Source organism: Ursus maritimus, unplaced genomic scaffold, assembly GCF_017311325.1.
Source record: "Ursus maritimus isolate PB19 unplaced genomic scaffold, ASM1731132v1 scaffold_35, whole genome shotgun sequence".
In the NCBI taxonomy this organism is placed as follows: Eukaryota; Metazoa; Chordata; class Mammalia; order Carnivora; family Ursidae; genus Ursus; species Ursus maritimus.
The window spans coordinates 22,232,927-22,253,387 of NW_024426119.1; the positions used below are offsets into that span (position 1 = coordinate 22,232,927).

General features: G+C 37.2%; 1 protein-coding gene across 3 annotated transcripts in view; it reads left to right on the forward strand.

The window, feature by feature from the left end:
- Positions 1-20,461, forward strand: part of DMXL2 (Dmx like 2) — a 142,990-nt gene that overhangs the window by 88,215 nt on the left and 34,314 nt on the right. For all 3 annotated transcript variants that reach the window (XM_040620639.1, XM_008705966.2, XM_040620638.1), the window contains exons 16-20: positions 3,183-3,302; positions 7,019-7,246; positions 8,873-10,549; positions 13,465-13,575; positions 17,700-17,869. In XM_040620639.1, coding sequence (XP_040476573.1) covers positions 3,183-3,302; positions 7,019-7,246; positions 8,873-10,549; positions 13,465-13,575; positions 17,700-17,869 — 2,306 coding nt within the window. The remainder of the gene's footprint in view (positions 1-3,182; positions 3,303-7,018; positions 7,247-8,872; positions 10,550-13,464; positions 13,576-17,699; positions 17,870-20,461) is intronic.

The window sequence follows — 20,461 nt, forward strand, 5'->3', positions numbered from 1 at the left end:
CAGTTACAGACCAAAGTAGAGTGCATGGTTTAAAGATTTGAAGATTTTGTTTCACTTGCTTTATCTATCCTATTTTTTTATTTTAATTTTTATTTTTTTAATAATAATTTTTATTATATTATGTTAGTCACCATTCAGTACATCCCTAGTCTTTGATGTAAAGTTCCATGATTCATTACTTGAGTATAACACCCAGTGCACCATGCAATATGTGCCCTATTTTCTTTTCCTTTTTTCCTGAAAAAATTTTTAAAAAGATTTATTTATTTTATAGAATGAGCAAGAGGGGGGAGGGGCAGAGGGAGAGAAAAAATCCTGAAGCAGACACCCTGCTGAGCTAGGAATCTGATGCGGGGCCAATCCCACGACCCTAAGACCATGACCTGAGCCCAAATCAAGAGTGCCCCTTCCAGAAATATTTTAAAACAAATCCAGCCATCATGTGATTTCACTCCTGTATACTTCCACATGCATTTCTAAAAATGACTTTCTTAAATGAGTGCTATTATCACATTGATAAATAACAAAACTCCTCAGAATTGTATAATAACTAGTCCATATTTTCTTTATTCAGTTGTCTCAAAAATGTCAAAAGTTATTTGGTTTTCATTTGTTTGGATCCATATCCAAAGTCGATACATGGTATTTCATTGTTTAAGGGTCTTTTAGTCTAAAGTGACACTCCCTTTATACTCTCATCATGCCACTTATTTGTTTTAGAGGAAATTATTTTATAAGAATTTCCCTAAGTAGTTACTTATGGTGTTATTCAAACTTTCTCCTATCAGCAGATTACCTATGTACATTTTATTAGATCAGGGTTCAACTTCCTAGGTAATTCCGCGTCCTTCATCGAAGGACGTAAGGAAGAACATCACTTAAGGTTGTCTCGTTTTTAGTGATGCTAAGATGCAGAAGATTCAGGAGGTGGTTCCAATGTAATGTTTGCTACAATCTGCTATATCATGGTTTCTTCAATTAATGTTGTTTCCGAATCTATTATTTCATTAAAGATTGCAAAATTATAATTTTCCTAACTTTATCAGTTCTCATTTATTTATTAGCTGGAAAGTATTTGTAAAGAAGAGCTTTCCCTTATCAACCAGAGCTATTTGGTTACTTTGAAATACAGAGTTATTTTTAGGAAAGGCAGGGTAAGTATTTGGTTCCTTCCCTTTAATGACCGATTTCAGAGAAGGGAGTTTGTGCCCAAGTTATGAACAGGGTGATGAATATATTATTGTTGTTGTTTAGCTTTCTTTTGAGTATCATTATGAAACCATTTTTTGAAAACTCTTTATTGAAGAATAATATGGATACAGAGAGGTACTCATCACTCATGGATTTTTATGTACTTAGCATATTTCAGTCAGTTTTCAGTCATTATTCATTTTAATGCTTACATTGTCCTATATTAGGCTAGAGAGGACCCTTTCAAGTTGGTCCTGAGTCCTTTTGACACAGCCTTATTATTCTTACTATTTTACTTTCTTTCAGGCACCATAAGTTATCCTAGGCTCATGTTGTAGGCATCCTTTGCAAGAATGGAGTCACCACTACAGACTGTTCTTGGGGGTGTGGTATTCAGACACAATTAGAGCTCTAGCAGTGCTCATTGCCAATGAGTTCTCATTATGGGTTTTCATCTTTAAAGAAAGTTTTTCCTTACCGCCATTCATCAGGGAAATGCAAATCAAAACCATAATGAGATATCACAGATTACATCTGTCAAAGTGGCTAAAATCAAAAAACATGAGAAATAGCTAGTGTTGGCAAGGATGTGGAGAAAAAGAAACCCCCATGCATTGTTAATGGGAATGTAAACTGGTGCAGCCGCTATGGAAAACAGTATGAAGGCTCCTCAAAAATTTAAAAAAGAACAACCTTCTGATGCAGTAATTGTACTACTCGGTATTTACTCAACGAAAACAAAAGCACTAATTTGAAAAGATACATGCACCCCTATGTTTATTGCAGCATTATTTACAATAGTCAAACTATGGAAGGAACCCAAGTGTCTGTTGACAGATGAATGGATAAAGAGGATGGGGTACATATATACTATAGAATATTATTCAGCCATAAAAAAGAATGAAATCTAGTCATCTGCAACAACATGGATGGAGCTAGAAAGTATAATGCTAAGTGAAATAAGCCAATGAGAGAAAGACAGACACCATGTGATTTCATTTGTATGGAACTTAAGAAACAAACAATTGAACAAAGAAAAAAAAGAGACAAACTGAAAAACAGACTCTTAACTCTAGAAAATAGATGGTTACCACAGGCGAAGTGGGTGGGGGGATGGGTGAAGTAGGTGAAGGGGGTTAAGAGTACACTTATCATGATGAGCACTGAGTAATGTATAGAATTGTTGAATCACCATATTGTACATCTGAAACTAATATAACACTGTATATTAACTCTACTAGAATTAAAAGGAAAAGAAAAAACTACAAAGTTTTTGTTTTGTGTAGATTTCATTTTCGTATATGAAAAATACAATTGTCAACAGGGAAAATTATATCCACGATGTCTTTTAATAAAAAAAGTACATGAAATTTCTAACAAGTTTCTTCTGTACCACTGCTACTGCCCTTACCCCTTGACTTTTAAATTTTAAAAAAAAATGCTGTTTTCGTATATGAAGGAGGATCAATGGCACTTCAGTTTTCCACGTGAGGAGCTCATGTCCCAGTTACTGTGAGGAGCACCCAGTGAAGCTGACTGTGCTTTTCACACTCTCTTTCCCTCTCTGTCTCTCCCTTCCTCTCTGTCTCTCTGTCCTTCTCTGTTTCTCTTCCTTCTGTTTTTTCTTGTCCCTCCTTTCCTTTTTCTCTTATGTGCCCTCTCTTTCTCTTTCTGTATTTTTAGGATTTCATGTTTTTTTTATATAGTCAATATGTTTTAATAAATTGTATTCATTTTTATTCTTTGACACTCAGAATATCCCCTCTTTGACCAACAGGTGTACCTTCATGTTGGCTTTTGTGTACTTTTGACATAGTTCTGTTAGTCTTTGATAGCTACCTAATTTTTGGCACAAAAATTACATAAAACTCCTAAATATCTTTCCCTCTTTCTCCCGACTTGTATACACATGAAGAGAAGTTTTTTTAAAAGTGTCTTTCTTTTAACCCAATCCAAACATAACTTAAATATACTTTTCTTTTGAACAATAGGATATCGTCCACCACCATTTTCAGAAAAGTTCTTTCTAGTAGTAATTGAAAAGGACAGCAATAATTACTCTATTCTCCATATGTGGCACCTGCATCTTAAATCTGTACAAGCATGCTTAGGTAAGTAATTATAATCTTATGCAGAGATGATGTGAAATAAATTCATTTTACTGAATATGTTTTAGGTTGGTTAATTCTTTAAAATGTAGATCCAGTGAACTATAAATTGAGTTGCTGGATTGAAGAATGGATATGCCAAGCTTTTAATTACAAGATCATAAATAAATGATGAAACAGGTTAATCTAAAACCAAACCAGTCTGTGGGCACATTAGACCTATCTTTTTAAAAGTTTGATCAATTTATTTTTTCAATTAATATTTATTAAATGCTTATTATGACTCTGTTCTAGACACTATGTCTCTATAAATCTGTTTTGCCCATAGAATTAATATTGTACTTTCCTGTGGATTAATACACACTTTCATCTGACATACTGTACTTAGCTTTAGAATCACTACATTGACATGGATGGAGCTAGAGGGTATTATGCTAAGTGAAATAAGTCAGTCAGAGAAAGACAATTATCATATGGTTTCACTCATGTGGAACATAAGAAATAGCACAGAGGATCATAAGGGAAAGGAGGGAAAACTGGGAAGAAATCAGGGAGACAAACCATGAGAGACTCTTGATTCTGGGAAACAAACTGAGGGCTGCTGGAGGGGCGGTGAGTTGGGGGGATGGGGTAATTGGGTGATGGGCATTAAGGAGGGCACGTGATGTGATGAGCACTGGGTGTTATACGCAACTAATGAATCACGGAACACTACACCAAAAACTAATGATGTATTATATGTTGGCTAATTGAATTTAAATAAATAAAAAAAAAGAATCACTAAGAGAAGATTTGCTATTTATAAAAATACGATTGAGCATCTGAAGCTCATAAATCGACTATTTTGTAGACTATTAAGAAATCCAACAGTGATAAGTTATATTAGCCATGCTTTTGCTGTACACATTCATATTGATTTCTTAGCAGATTAGAAAATCTGTAGTATGAAGCAAAGAAGTTGATCATGGATCCTTCTTTTTAGAACGAACTTTAACTTTCTGAGAGATAATTGTTAAAATAAACTGCACAGATAGCCGTATGAAACTGAATCTGCTTTAAACTGGTTAACTCAAAATATCTAAGTTTTTAAAAGATTTTATTTTTTCTGGTGGTTATATAATTTAACTGATTTTATACACATTAAACATTTAATACAGTCAACTAATACTTTTTCTGTTCCCTTTGTAATTCACATTATCACAAAACTCTGTAAACAGCAGTTTTAACTGGGCCATGAACTCAGGTTAGAAAAGCCAAATGATTTGATAGAACATTTACCTGTGCCTGTTTGAGCCTAATCTTCTCGAAGCAGCAGGAATCCAAAAGTTCTTTCAAAGCCTTTGAAGTTCGTTCTTGGTGTTACATGTTGTTTCACAAAAATGCAAGAGTAGAGCGATCTAAAACCAGCTTGTCAAAGAGAATATAGTTTTTTTCTAGGGTTGGACACAGAGCAAGGAACGGTTCTGAAGAGATTAATAGAGGTAGTAACAGATCCTTGTGGTAGGACCGGAAGAATATGATACCTTCTGTCCCCGCTGCTTGTGAGGGAGTTTCCCACTGCTGTTCCCCTTGAGCCAGGGCTAGTGTAGAGTTGCTTGCTTTCTCTGTTTCTGATAGCAGTAAAAGGTCACAAACAGTAGGACAGTAGAAGCAAACTAATAATGGGCTCTCTTCAACTACGACAGAAAGCCTCTATCTTTTGGTTCTAACATTCATAGCAGATTTAGCATAGTGTATGCTGTCATTCACAACTAATACTTGAATTTATCAGTATGTTGAAAATCCTGGCAGAGAATGAAGTGATAGGCTTAAATTTGGATGGGGAAGGAACATGTGACTACCTTTAAGGTGCCAGGCACTGAGATAAGTGCTCTATACACGTGAGACAGACATTATCCCCAGTTTACTAATGGAGTAATATTAAGTAACTTGATCAATTCCACATCTAGTTTGTCATAGGACCAAGTTTCAAAATCAGGTTTTCTGTCTCTTAAGGTGTTTGCCTTTTCCCCCTGCTCTTATTTTCTTTCTTAGCATGAGATATACATTAGAAAATGCTTGGTTTTCAGGAAGAGAAGTAATATAGTTTAGCCTTGTTTTGCAGATGAGAAAATAGCCAGAGATGGTGAAGTGCCTTGCTTGAGGAGACATACCTAGTTAGTGATAGGGCCAGGAAGAGTACTTGTTTCTGCTGAGCACTGATGCAGGTTTGCAGTCTCATTCCATTTTGTGGAAAATGTTTTCATATTTCTCATCTTGTGATCTGCCACTCTAAAATAGATGGATATATTTAACATCCACCAGAAGCAAAAGGGGATTACCCAATATCTCTTAGTATTCTGATGCTTCTTGAGATATACAAAGCAAGCATCATCCTTTCCCTTGATAAATTCACAGTCTAATGGGGGGAGACAGGCCCACAAATAAATAAATGTAATTCAAAGTATCCCTCAAATGTAGCAGAAGCACAGATAACTGAATCTCCTTAGAGATTTATATTCCACTCTAATGTGAAAGCTGGAACTCTTTTGGGAAGAAGATCAGGTCAATACCCCCCCCTTTTTTTGTTTTTGGTACAAAAAGATGATTTTATTACAGCATGGAGAAAGGACCCATAGGCAGAAAGGGCTGCCCTAGGATTGTGAGGAGTGACTGATGATATACTTTAAGTTTATGGAGGGAGGGGTGATAGAGATGAAGTAAGTTTTTAAGGAATTTTGAAGCAAGGCTTTTAGGACCTTGAGGGGCTAGCAGCTGTTAAGGTTAGTATTAGTCTTTAATAAAACATAAATGTTAAGGCACTAAGGCAGCCATGAGTTCCTTGAGGAAGGTCACACTCTGCATGTTTCAGGTATCAGTGGGCTGCAAGCCAGTTGACTGATACTGTCTTAAATTTGTTTATCACTTTTATTTTTTTGTATTTGTTTTTGAAATCATCTTGTTTCAGTGCTTGGTAGTCAAGAGGCTGGTATTTTAGTGTCTTCTTTACCACTAGCTAGTTATATGACTGTAGGAAAGTCATTAAGCTCTCTAAACTTACAATTCTTTCATCTACTATGTGAGGCAATACCTTGCTATTTCTCAAAGTTTGATTCATGATACTCTGTTTCAGAAACACTTGGGCCGCTTATTAATGCAGTTTTCTGGGTCTACCCCAAAACAACTGAATCAGTTTTTCTGTGGTGAGGCTCAGGAATCTGCATGATGACAAGTTTCTCCTCAAGCTTTTGATACTTTTTAAGATTTATTTATTTATTTTAGAGAGAGAGAGAGCGTGTGCCTGTGAGTGTATGAGTTGGGAGGGGGGCAGAGGGAGAGAATCCCCAGGCAGACTCCCCACTGAGCACAGAGCCTGACCACTGGCTGGATCCCATGATTCATGAGATCATGACTTGAGCCGAAACCAAGAATCAGACACTTGACCGACTAAGCCACCCAGGTTTTGATACTTTTTAAAGGTTGAAAACATTGGACAAAATAACTTGAGGGTTTTTTTTCTAGGTTTTACATGTTGTGATTAATTATCTGTGATAGAGTTGGTGATGCTAAGAATAAAATAGGAAAAAAAAGTTTGTCAAGGGAACTGAGCGAAAGTCTGAAAATTGACCTTGTCTCCAAAGTAGTTTTAAAAACCCATGTTTCTTAAGTGATAACAAAGTATTATTCTCACTAATGTATATAGTGATGATAGTAATGTAGTTCATAATTTATCTTCAAAGCTAAAGCTTCAGAAGGCATTTCATCAGACAGTCTACTTTCAGTCCCTGGACAGAAGAATGTAGACTCTTCTCCAGAAACTTCTCCTAGTGTGAGCCCCATGCCACACTCTGCATCAATTGCCAATCTTCAAACTGCTAGTAAACTTATTCTGAGCTCTAGACTGGTCTATAGCCAACCTCTTGATCTCCCAGAAGGAGTTGAAGTAATAAGAGCAACGCCTTCCGCAGGTAAAGTAACTTGAAGACTGGGCATTTGTAGCTCAGAGTGGCCTTCAGTGAGTAAAATGGACGAACCCTCCTGAAATATGTGTTATGTGGACAATTGTAATTTTATAGTAATGATGTGTCTCTTTAGAAACATGTCTTTATTGGAAAGTTTCCTGTGATAAATGTAATCATCCTGACAGAAAATGGTATGTTGTAATGTGAAGTTTCTTGCCTGCACTATGATTTCCTATAAATAGGAATAATATGATAGTACAATTATAAAGAAAACATGTGTTCATTTGCAAATCATTAAAACTTTTTTTTTAAACTGAGGCTGTTCGTCCACGTTGTGCTAATCACCTTTATTAAATGTATCACCTTTATTAAATATGTTTGAGCAAGAGTTGGGAGGAAATATGTAGGGGAAAATATGTAGGATACAGGATTATAGTTTGGCTAGCCTTGAATGATACCGAGTTTAACAAGGCGGATACGATAGTTTGGAGGGCAGGTATATTTAAAATGATCTGTCACTTGTAGAGCTGTAATTAAAGAGTTCCTAGAATAGTATTTTTGGGAACTGAAATTGGAGGTTAAGACTGCTAATTACTGGTGAATGATTTTGAGTATGAGGGTTCTTTTATTCATCCATAAGATAGGTTTGAATTCAGAGTTGGAAAGACCACATTAACGGTTTACTCTGGGCCGTCGTGGCAGGTGCAGATCTGAGCCAGTTTTTAGTCTTTTCAAAGTATTTGGAAAGTTTGGCGTATACACAAGTTTATCAGAATTGATAATATAATAAGTTATATTTTGCAGAGGCTTTGTAAAATGCTTGTAAATGTGTTACTTAGAGTATTACTCCAAGGGAAGTAGTAACATGACCCCTAATATTTAGATGGAAAAGGCTCAGATGTTGAAGCGGCTTTCCCAGTGTTTCAGAGTTATTGATGGACTAGAACTTGAATCCAGGTCTTCTGACCCCAGTCCTAATCACACTTATTCCTCATGTTGTAGTTGACAGTGGATGGGCGGTGTTGGTCTTTGGCAGTCAGGAATAAATATGAGGATTCTGGTTCAGTGTTAAGAGAGTTCAAATTAACCTTAGTAGAAATGGTGAGATCTAGCAGTCTGTTTAGCTGTCTGAAAACACTTTGATGGTAGGAGCAGATTTAGGGTCTGGATTATTCAGGGTGGGTTAGGGGCATTTGTATGGGAAACTGTAGTGATGGCTTAAGCTTCTCTGCTGAAAGTGATAACAAGCGGAGACTGAAAGTCCAGCGAGGTGTGTGGTGAAGGCCTATATAAATTATAGCAGGTAACGGGTTTAGTGGTAACGGGTTGACTTGTTTGTGTTTGAGTTTTATTTTAACAGAATATTCACCTCATTTAAACTTAATCACCTAAAAACTAATTAAGTGATTATTATTGCATATTTTGATTTCACCAGTGGGCCATTCAAGACTTGTATAGATATCTTGGCCAGTGGACACTTAGTGTAAAGCACTAGTTAAGGGGGGGTTTGGTTTGCAGAATTATAATGAAGAAGCTTATAGTGGCTTTGGATTTGTCATATTGTAGAACTTGATTATTAGCATTTTATTTTGTGGTTCTATTATCATTACTCTCTGCTTTTTCTTTTTTAAGGCCATCTGAGTTCTTCTTCAATTTATCCGGTGTGCCTTGCACCTTATCTAGTGGTTACAACTTGTTCTGACAATAAAGTACGCTTCTGGAAGTGTAGTATGGAAACCAGCCTACAGTGCACAAGTGATGAGAAGGAAACTTACCATTGGAGGAGATGGCCCTTGATGAATGATGAAGGAGAAGATAACAGCAGTACAGTGAGCATTGTGGGAAGACCAGTTGCTGTTAGCTGTTCATACACCGGTCGCCTTGCCGTGGCTTACAAACAACCTGTCCACCACAATGGTTTTGTTTCTAAAGAATTTTCCATGCATGTTTGCATCTTTGAATGTGAATCTACAGGAGGGTCAGAATGGGTTTTAGAACAAACAATTCATCTTGATGATTTGGTGAAGGTTGGGAGCGTACTTGATTCAAGGGTCAGTGTTGACAGTAATCTGTTTGTGTACAGCAAATCAGATGCGCTTTTGAGCAAGGATAGATACCTTATTCCAAATATCAAACATTTAGTACATTTGGACTGGGTATCAAAAGAAGATGGCTCCCACATTCTCACAGTGGGGGTCGGTGCTAATATCTTCATGTACGGGCGGCTTTCAGGAATTGTGACTGAGCAAACCAATAGTAAGGATGGAGTAGCTGTCATTACTTTACCACTAGGTGGTAGTATCAAGCAAGGAGTTCGGTCAAGATGGGTTCTTCTTAGATCTATAGACTTGGTGTCTTCTGTTGACGGTACACCTTCGCTGCCTGTTTCTCTCTCCTGGGTGAGAGATGGGATACTGGTGGTAGGAATGGATTGTGAAATGCACGTGTATGCACAGTGGAAGCATGCTGTCAAATTTGGAGACATTGAAACTGATAGTCCTGATGCAGAAGAGGCAGCAATACAAGACCATTCTGCCTTTAAATCTAATACGTTGTCAAGAAAAAGTATTGTTGAAGGCACAGCTATTGCTGATGATGTTTTTTGTTCACCAACTGTAGTTCAGGATGGAGGCTTATTTGAGGCCGCACATGTACTTTCGCCTACTCTCCCGCAGTATCATCCAACTCAGCTGTTAGAATTGATGGATTTAGGGAAAGTTCGAAGGGCTAAAGCCATTCTCTCTCATTTAGTAAAATGCATTGCAGGTGAAGTTGCAATAGTTAGAGACGCTGATGCTGGAGAAGGAACTAAGCGACATCTTTCCCGAACCATTAGCGTAAGTGGCAGTACAGCGAAGGATACCGTCACCATAGGAAAGGATGGTACTCGCGATTATACTGAGATAGATTCTATTCCTCCACTACCATTATACGCATTGCTTGCTGCAGATCAAGATACGACCTACAGAATTTCAGAAGAAAGTACAAAAATACCCCAGAGCTATGAAGATCATACCAAAAGTGAACCAGAAGATCAGTATTCAGAGCTGTTCCAAATCCAGGACATAACAACAGATGATATAGATTTAGAGCCGGAACAGAGAGAAAACAAATCAAAAGTCATAAATCTTTCTCAATATGGACCCGCTTACTTTGGCCAAGAACATGCCAGGGTGCTTTCAAGTCATCTTATGCACTCAAGTCTTCCGGGCCTTACCCGTTTGGAGCAGATGTTCCTTGTAGCTTTGGCTGATACGGTGGCTACCACTAGTACGGAGCTTGATGAAAACAGAGATAAGAGTTACTCAGGTAAATATCCCCACTAACATTTACGAAGTTATCACGAATAGAACCCTTTGTATAATGTGTATAATGATTCACATATTAAACGGCAGTCTTTCTTTAAACCTTGCAATGGAAAGACCTCTCTAGTAGACAGTTCCTGTTACATAATATGATTAATTGTGAACGTAAAGACAGCGGGGCAGGCTGTGAATTGCACATATGACTTCATGGATTTGTGATATCTGTGTGCATTCTCACATGAGTTTTTACATGGAAAGCTTTGTGTCATTTTAGATCTATGTGGTCTTGTTTTTACAAACATATTGATTCCTATGGCTTATTTTAATTTTAATTTTACTTTTAGTAATAATGCCCCCTTTGGTAATTTTACTATTGAACCACGAGGCTCATAGGGACCTCATAACCTCAACTTGTTCATCTTCTCATTTCTAGGTATAAATATTTTTTTACAATTACCTAATTTTCCCTGAAACGTCTCTTGAGAAAGAAGTTCTAATACATTTTAATATAATATGTGTCTTGATTAATTTGCTCTGTAACCAGAACATTTTTGGCTGTCTCCTAAAACAAGATTCCATTCTCTTTCATGCAGATAGTTGAAGGTAATGGTGTTGATTGTAAATGATGGCATTAGCCAAGGAAACCGAAAATTATTGATCATTCATTCATTCAGTAAATATTGTGGAGGAGTGAACAGTTGCTATGTGCCAGGCACTTAATGTACTTTATCATACTTAATTATCACAACAATCTCCTGGTAGGTAGCTATTATTATACTAAATTTTATAGATGAAGACACTGATCCTTAGGGAGATTAAGTGACATATAAGGTCACACAGGTAGTAAGTGGCAGGACTGGGGTTTATATGTGAATACATCATTGCCTCCCAGCCTGTACTCTTACTATTTCACAAGACTTCCAGATCTGAGGAAAAAAGACTGTTCCTCAAAGCTACCTGGAATATATCTCTTCATACACATTTATATACTTATATCCCCAAAGTTTTCTCTTTGTAGACTCAGATAACTAGGGACCTCAGAAGTTTTTGCCTATGACCTATTTTCTAAACATGTTAATTAAAACAAATCCTAATGATTATGAGGTGTGGCGTGCAATAGAGCAAGATTCTCCCCACAGCAGTCTTCAGCCTTTGTTGAAAACTAGTTTTTACTCTGGGATATTAAGAGAATAGGCCACAATCCATGCAAAATAGTTTAAACTTTCTGATTCAGAACTATGTGATTGGCCGGGCAGTATAAAAATGGCTCATCCTGGTCACAGTGCCCTGTCATGGGGTAGTTACGTCAGGAGTTTATGTCTCCAGTTCACAGGTGGGCAACTGAAGCTCAGAGCCTACGTAGGTCGCACATCTCAGTAAATGGATTCTAAGTAAATGAATTCTTCCCAGTGGAATTAAACCCCATATCTGGTCTTTGGACAAATGCTACCAGTTCTCCTATATCCAGAATCTAGTCATTTCTCGCCACTTCTCCTTTTACCACTCTGGTCCCAGTCACTGTCACCTCCTGCCTGGTTATCGACAAAGTCTCCAAAACTGCTTCCTTCTTGTCACCTCAGTCTGTTCTCCATGTAGGAACCAGTGATTAATCACATTTATTCTCTCTCTGCTCAGCATACACCAGTGGCTTGCTGTCTCACGTTAGAATAGAAGCCAGATCCTTACGGAGGTGCGCAAGGCCCCGTGTGATCTGCGTTCATTTTCACTCTACTACACTGGCCTCCTTGTGTCCCAGAAAGACACTAGACACACTCCTGTCTCAGGGTCTTTGCACATTTTGTTTCCTCTGTATGGAATGCTCATTTTCCAAATTTATGCCCGGCTCATTCCCTTACCTCCTCAGGTTTCTGCTGAAGCATCATCTTCCTGGAAAGTTCTTCCCTGGCTATGCCATATAAAACAAGAACCTCTTGCTCCAGGACTCTCTGTCAAGCCTGCTTCTTATTTCTCTGCATAGCATTCTTGCCACCAGACACATTGCTTGTGTGTTTGTTGTGTTTTTGTCTCCTAAAATGTCAGCACCGTGAGAGGAGAGGTTTTGTCTTCTTCGCCGCCAAATCCCCAGCACCTGAACTGTGCCTCATCTGCAATAGATGCTTGATTTGTTGAATCAATAAATGAATGAATGGATGGACGAAGATAGCTGATGGGAAGTAGAGCTGGAACTTGAACTTTGAGAATTTAAAACATTTTATTTTCTCCTAGAACATATGATTTGATTTAACATTCTTAGTACTTCCTAAGTGGCAGTTACAGGGCTGGTGCTGTTCATGCTTTTGCGTTGCTTTTCTCCCACAGTGGCTATAATTTTAATTAACTCACCACACTTCATACCTTTGTGCAAATTTAAACAGGAGTAAGTTTGTGAAATTAGGTTAAGGTTCAACCTTAGCTTTGTAACACTAGCCTAGAGAATCGGATTTTTAATCTTTCATGGTACTATGTATCAGTTGAGCTAACCAGAACTAGAAAATACTACCTTTTTAATTAATAATAATGATAATAAAGAAGTGATTCCATTTTAGATGTGTAATTCCTGTCTTTTAAATCTCATCCGACTTCATGTAGGAAATGCTTCTTAAAATTGTGCCTAGCTTACTATGGTTAATATATTTTTTATTGAATTTCAAGATTTCATTTATTATGGGTAGCCGTTAAGTACTGTTATTACCTGTACTAATAATTATATTTTCCCCGGTCATTTTTCACTTGGGAGCTTTAGTATTTACAAATAATTTTGTAAAGATATATTTTTTATAAAGATATTCAAATGTTGACAAAGGAATACACTCAAACATATATTTCGTATAAATTGTTATGATTGAATTGAATGCTTATTTCCTGATTTTTTATTGGTTTGTGACCTTTTTCTTGAAACATACTTTGTTTTCTTTACAGGAAGAGACACACTGGACGAGTGTGGTTTGAGATACTTACTAGCTATGCGTTTGCACACATGTCTTTTAACATCGCTGCCTCCTTTATACCGAGTACAGCTACTTCATCAAGGTATTTGACTCCCCGTTTGAAACTTTGCACAACTTTTATTTCATACTGTAACGGAATATTTGTATTTATATTTGTGGAAGAATTAGCTAAGTCCTTATATGCATACTTATCATTAGCCAGAAGGTCTTCTTGTCATATAGTACCCACTCACCCTTCTTCTGGGCCTCTTTCCACCCTTTTTGTGACTTTGGCTCTTCTCTCTCAGTTTCTCAGACTTTACTCACTGAAGTCATACTGGCTTATAGGTAAACCTGGTATACCTAAGGCCAAAAAAAAATGGCCCTGAATTTCTTCAATGTCTGATATTTTTTCTTTAAAACTTATGTATTATTATTTATGTTTATTTTAATATAAGCATTATGTTATAAGTCATATACTCACAAGTAAAGCTGATGTTTTGGGAATATCTGCCAGATAGTAATGCAGTAGATTTGCATACTTGTAGCGTACTGCCACACACCCTGATTTAAAATGTAAGGATTTGGGGCGCCTGGGTGGCACAGCGGTTAAGCGTCTGCCTTCGGCTCAGGGCGTGATCCCGGCGTTCTGGGATCGAGCCCCACATCAGGCTCCTCCACTATGAGCCTGCTTCTTCCTCTCCCACTCCCCTGCTTGTGTTCCCTCTCTCACTGGCTGTCTCTATCTCTGTCAAATAAATAAATAAAATCTTTAAAAAAAATAAATAAAATAAAATGTAAGGATTTATGTCAGCCTCCTAATTTACAGATTAGAAAACTGAAACTAGGGGCACCTGGGTGGCTCAGTTGGTTAAGCCTCTGCCTTTGGCTCAGGTCATGATCCCACGGTCCTGGGATTGAGCCCCACATCAGGCTCCCTGGGAGCCTGCTTCTCCCTCTGCCTCCCTCTCTCTCTGTGTCCGTCTCTTGTAAATAAATAAATAAAATCTTTTAAAAAATAAAAAACCGAAACTGTAATGTGACTTGACCAAGATATAGGGCTATTTATTAATAGAGTTGGAACTAGAATCCCAGCCCAGTGCAGTCTTCATTAGACTATGTTCCTTTTGAAACCAGCATCCTGGACGCAGCCCCATAAGTAATGCTTTAGTGTAGGAACTAGAATACCAGGCTTTATAATTTGTTCTTACCCATAGCACTTACTCTTTACCGTCATAAATGTTCTTTGAAAATACAGTTCTAAACAGCTGTCTGATATTCTGTCATGTTTCTAAACTACCTTTCATCTATCCAGTCCTTTATTTTTGAAACAGATTTTGCTGGTGTTCTTTTCTATTTGAGTGACCACTGTAGTGAATGACCTTATAACTCTGCATATAAATATTTATGTATATATCTGATTATTTCCTCATGTTAGTATTCCAAAAGTGGAATTACTGAATCAGAGGGCTTGAAAAATTCTTAACTCTTTTTTTTTAAGGTAGTTATTTTTATTTTTAATGTTTCAGTCAACAGTTTTCAGTATTGCCAGGTCAGTATTCTAAATTCTGAATGTAACCGTATCTTAGTATTTTTTAATTCAAGTATAGTTAATACACAGTGTTAGTTTCAAGTGTACAATATAATGAACCATTAATTCCATACATTTTTCAGTGTTCATCTAGATAAGTGTACTCTTAATCCCTGTCCTGTTTCACCCATCCACCCACCCACCTCCCCTCTGGCAACCACCAGTTCTCTGTATTTAAGAGTGAACTTCTTAACTCTTGATAAGTATTGCGCCAGACAGAAACACTGTACTCACTTACATTCCCGGAAGCACTGTTTGATAATTCCAGAACTTAACCCATTGTCGACACTTGATATTATCATTTTAAACAATCTGTGCCATTTGGTTAGGTTTAAAAAAATGATATCTAGAGGTTCTTTCACATTTTAGTTTTAAATGATAGTCAGATGGTACTGAATCACTTAATTACAGTTGTGTAATTGAAAATTCCATTTTCCCTTTGATACAGTTAAAACGCTGGACATAAGAAGTGACTGGTATTACAGGTGATATCTTAGGAACAGTTTTCAGGAAAAAAGTTAAGCAGCTGGTATACAGATAGGAAGGCTAAGAAGAACACAGAAGAACTGCAAAGACTAGCCCACTATTGGTAGACAAAAAATAAATAAATAAAACTACCGTTGGTGCCTCTGTTCTTTCTTCTTAATATCTTTTTTTTTTTTTTTTTTTTTTGGTATTGAGATATGGGGCAGGTCAGCTTAAACGCTGTAGCTATGATTTTTTAATCTGTAAATTAGGGGGCTGATGTAAATCCTTGTATCTCAAATCAGGGTGTGTGGCAGTACGCTACAAGTATGCAAATCTACTGCATTACTATCTGGCAGATAGTCCCGAAACATCAGCTTTACTTGTGAGTATATGACTTACAACATAATGCTTATATTAAAATAACATAAATAGTTAGGCTTCCAAATATATTCACTGCTCTTTTCATCTTGCCTTCTGAACCTAATTCCCTTGACATACCCGTGTTTTTTTGTTTGTGCTTAATCATACCAAAAATTTAATCACATTTCATTTAAGGGTATAGAATGTAATATATTTTACATTATTCTTTATATTATAAATTTGCTATTAGCAAAGGTATACTGTCTGCTTTTTTTTTTTTTTTTAAAGATTTTTATTTATTTATTCGACAGAGATAGAGACAGCCAGCGAGAGAGGGAACACAAGCAGGGGGAGTGGGAGAGGAAGAAGCAGGCTCATAGCGGAAGAGCCTGATGTGGGGCTCGATCCCGTAGCGCCGGGATCACGCCCTGAGCCAAAGGCAGACGCTTAACCGCTGTGCCACCCAGGCGCCCCAGTAATAGCAACTTCTAAAACAAAGCGTCAGTTATTTGATGTAGTGATTATTTCTTAAATCAGGCAAAGATTTAAAAATTAATCTGCTTTTTAGGTTCTGAAAAACTACAAATTTGTGTTGGTAAATTTTGACCATTTCCCCCTAAATTTAGGGTGGCAGTCAAGGCTTGTTGCATTGATTTTTTTTTTTTTTTTTTTTTTTTTTTTTTGGTGCCGTGATTTCAAGCACAGTAGTATATAAATGTTAGCAATGGGAAATTTAAAAGATTATTATTCAAAATGGTCATAATTGTTTTTCCTTTTACACTTTCTAAAGGAACCCTTTTGAAGCAGTAATGATTAGAAAGGCTTTAAACTATACTGGAAGGCTATATAATAGTTGTTAATGAAAAAATCATACATAGTAACATTGATGGTCTTCTAGCATTGAGAAGCCTGTGCTGTAACGTGACTGTCATTGACTTTAGATGTGAGGTCCAAAATGGGTCCGTATAGACAGCTGCTTTGCACAGTCTGGCCCCTTTTCTCTGGGCTCCTCTGGGCTTTTCCTGGCCTTCCCACTATCTGTCATCATGGTGTGTGTGTCATTTCCCTCATGTTTCCTCTTCACCTGCTCTAAGTGGAACAAAGTGTTAGTAGTTAAACTGTTGATAAACTCCCTCGTACTCCCAAGTCTGATGGTGTTGCCTCTAAATACAGCCCAGATCCCTGTCAGTCTTGTACCAGGGTAAAAAGGGTTTGCATATACCATCAGTATTAGGCAGCTTTAAACTACTTTTAACTGGGATGCTGAAGGCAGAGGAATGTGTCTCCTTGGCTGTTGCTACTCCCTGGAACTGCCTTGAAGTTTGGACCTTACTGTGAAATGATATTCAGCTCCTTGGCCAGAGGGATGAATGGGGCAGTTTTCAGTACTCAGTGCTAAAGGATATGGTCTGAGAGCAAGTGACTTGCTGTGAAAAAACACCCAAGGACATAAGCCAAGATAGTTTGAAGCTATCACTGTTGATAAGTTTGGTGTGTGTACGTATAAATGACTCGATGTTCAAATATCTTTCCAGTGATTAAGTTTTAGTGTCTCTATTTTTGCAGAGAAAAAAAGTGAATACTTTGGAAAAAAGATAGAGATTTTTGGTTCTGTGTATTCTGCCGCTGCTTTTGTATTTAGAAGCTTATAGTGTAAAATCCTTGAATGACGAAAGACCTTTTACCCTTTTATTTTCTGCTTGAAAATTCTCTCCAGAATGAACGAATAAGTACATGACTATGTGAAAAATTGTTTTGTTCTTTTTTGATATAATTCTGAAGGTTATTATTTTGTATTTCTCATTTAGGTGTGTCTACCTGCCATTTTGCCTGGGCTTTTCATTCTGAGGCTGAAGAAGAACTGATGAATATGATTCCGGCCATTCAGAGAGGGGACCCTCAGTGGTCTGAGTTAAGAGCTATGGGAATAGGTTGGTGGGTCAGGAATATTAACACTCTTCGAAGATGCATCGAAAAGGTAACTTTACTTCATTGGAAGCTTAAGTTAAAAAAAAAATTTTTAAAGGATAAAAGATACTATCTTCCAGAAAATCTGTAGTGGGAAATTAGTTTGCACATCTTGAGATCTTGAGAATTTCTTTTTTTTATTTTTTTAAGATTTTATTTATTTATTTAACAGAGATAGAGACAGCCAGCGAGAGAGGGAACACAAGCAGGGGGAGTGGGAGAGGAAGAAGCAGGCTCATAGCGGAGGAGCCTGATGTGGGGCTCGATCCCATAACACTAGGATCACGCCCTGAGCCGAAGGCAGACGCTTTAACCGCTGTGCCACCCAGGCGCCCCAGAGATCTTGAGAATTTCTTAAATAAAAATATTTGGAGATTCCAAAAACTTGTCCTTTATAAAATGTATGTGTAGTATATCAATTGCCTTTTGCCATATATACTGAGTTTATAATATTTATGGAATTGCATGTTTTCTGCTAGCAGTTCAGGTGTGTCCTAGTTTGAGGAAAATCAGAAATCTTCTTTTAAAAAAATAACTGGAAGTTTGTCATGGATATGAAAAGTACAGTACAGGGAATATAGTCAGTAAGGTGGTAATAGCACTGTATTGTGGCACTGTTAGTGTGGTGAGCGTTGCATAATGTGTAGTGTTGTCGAATCACTGTTACACACCCGCAACTGTTGTAACGTTGAATGTCAACTCTATTTCAATAACAATATTTACAAAAGAAAACACACAAATCTAAATTTAGAAAGCAAACTTCAGTTCTTATCAGATATGTACATTATAGATATAAAAATCCTTTTTATATAAAGGATTCTCTGGCTATGTTAATGAATTGCACACTTAAAATACCACTCAATAAAAGGTTTTGATTTGTGTACACTTGAATATATCTGTGGCAGCAAATTAAACATGCTATAAAATTTTTTATGACAGACTTTTGGAATCCGTTTTCTGGTAGTTTCCCTTTAGAAAAAAATGTGTTCAACAATTTGTTAGTGGAAACTGAAAGTTCTTTCAGTGTTGCAGGAACAAGGTGTTATTGAGCACCTACTGTGTGCCAGGTTGGTGCTAGTTGCTGTTAATAAATTATTTCATATAATCATCTTATTGGCCCTGCGTTACCATCTCCATTTCCACCCGATGGTAACCTGCCCAAGCTCCTGGCATTTGTAAGTGTTAGACTGAGTCTGTGCCCTTTGTACTCTCCTGGGGTTAGAAAGGTGGACTTCTCATTGTTCACTTGTAGGAGCTCTTTGAAATTCCCACAAGTACAATTAGTGATACTACATTTGTGACATGCAGGTGTATTTCTCCCAAGAGGAATTCATTCCTCTACAGTAGTGGTCATCAAATTTTAGTGTCAGAAGAATCAGCTGGCAAACTTACTTAAAATGCACATGCCCCAGGCCCATTTTCATTTGGTGGGTTGAGGGTGGTTAGGGATGTGCCGTCTTCATCTCAGCTAGCATCCTGAGATTCTCGTGCTCCTCGTGGCCTCAGATCAGTTTGACATGTGAGCCCAGAAGTGTCATTTTCCCGCTACGTATAAAGTTGCCAATAAGGTATCAGTGTTTCTCTCCTCAAAATAGGCACAAATGTAAGAAGGAATTTATTCTCACACCAACCAAGTAATGTAGTTTCTGGTGTATAGGGAAAGTTAATTGTTACAGCAAGTAAATAACACAATATCTACATTAGACTTTTATATTCTAAAGCAATGGAAAAGGGGCGCCTGGGTGGCACAGCGGTTAAGCGTCTGCCTTCGGCTCAGGGCGTGATCCGGCGCTCGGATCGAGCCCCACATCAGGCTCTTCATCTATGAGCCTGCTTCTTCTTCTCCCACTCCCCCTGCTCGTGTTCCCTCTCTCGCTGGCTGTCTCTATCCTGTCGAATGAATAAAAAATAAAAAAAATCTTTAAAAAAAAAAAATTAAAAAAAATAAAGCAATGGAAAAAAGAGGACATATTTTCTCTGAAATGTTTCAGATGTTGTCTACAAAGATCTCTATAAGTTCTTGTCAACAGTCGGTTGTGTCATGTAATTATTTCTGATATGTACATACGATTTAATTCCACACGAAATCTGTCTCTTAAAATTGTATCAAAGAGATGTGAATTTTTTGCCTTGAGATATATATTATAAATCCTTAGCTAAAAATGAATAAAAATTTCTCTAAAAATTATTAAACATCAAAGTACTAAGTTAAATGATTGAAGGCAGAAGAAATACTAAAAAGGAAGAGAAATAAACAAGTATTGAGAATACAGCATTTTCGTGATGCTGTTTCCTCCTCTCCCAGGCCTTGGACCATCAGTCACTGTGAGCTAATAAAACATCTGTTATTTTTATTGTTCTGTCTCTCAACTTAGTGATTTGCAGAAGTTATCTAAATGTCTTTGAAAAATTAATATACTGTCGGTATGGTAATTGTGTTCAAAACAGTATAATTATTTACAATAAGGTTATTGGCTTAATTTTTAAACTTAACACTGAGTTGATTCCTTCTGCATGAATTCAGCAACTTTGGCTGAAGCCCTGAGGAGATTATCAGTCGTATGCTCCTTAAGACTCTTTCTCATGGAATTTCTAAGAACTG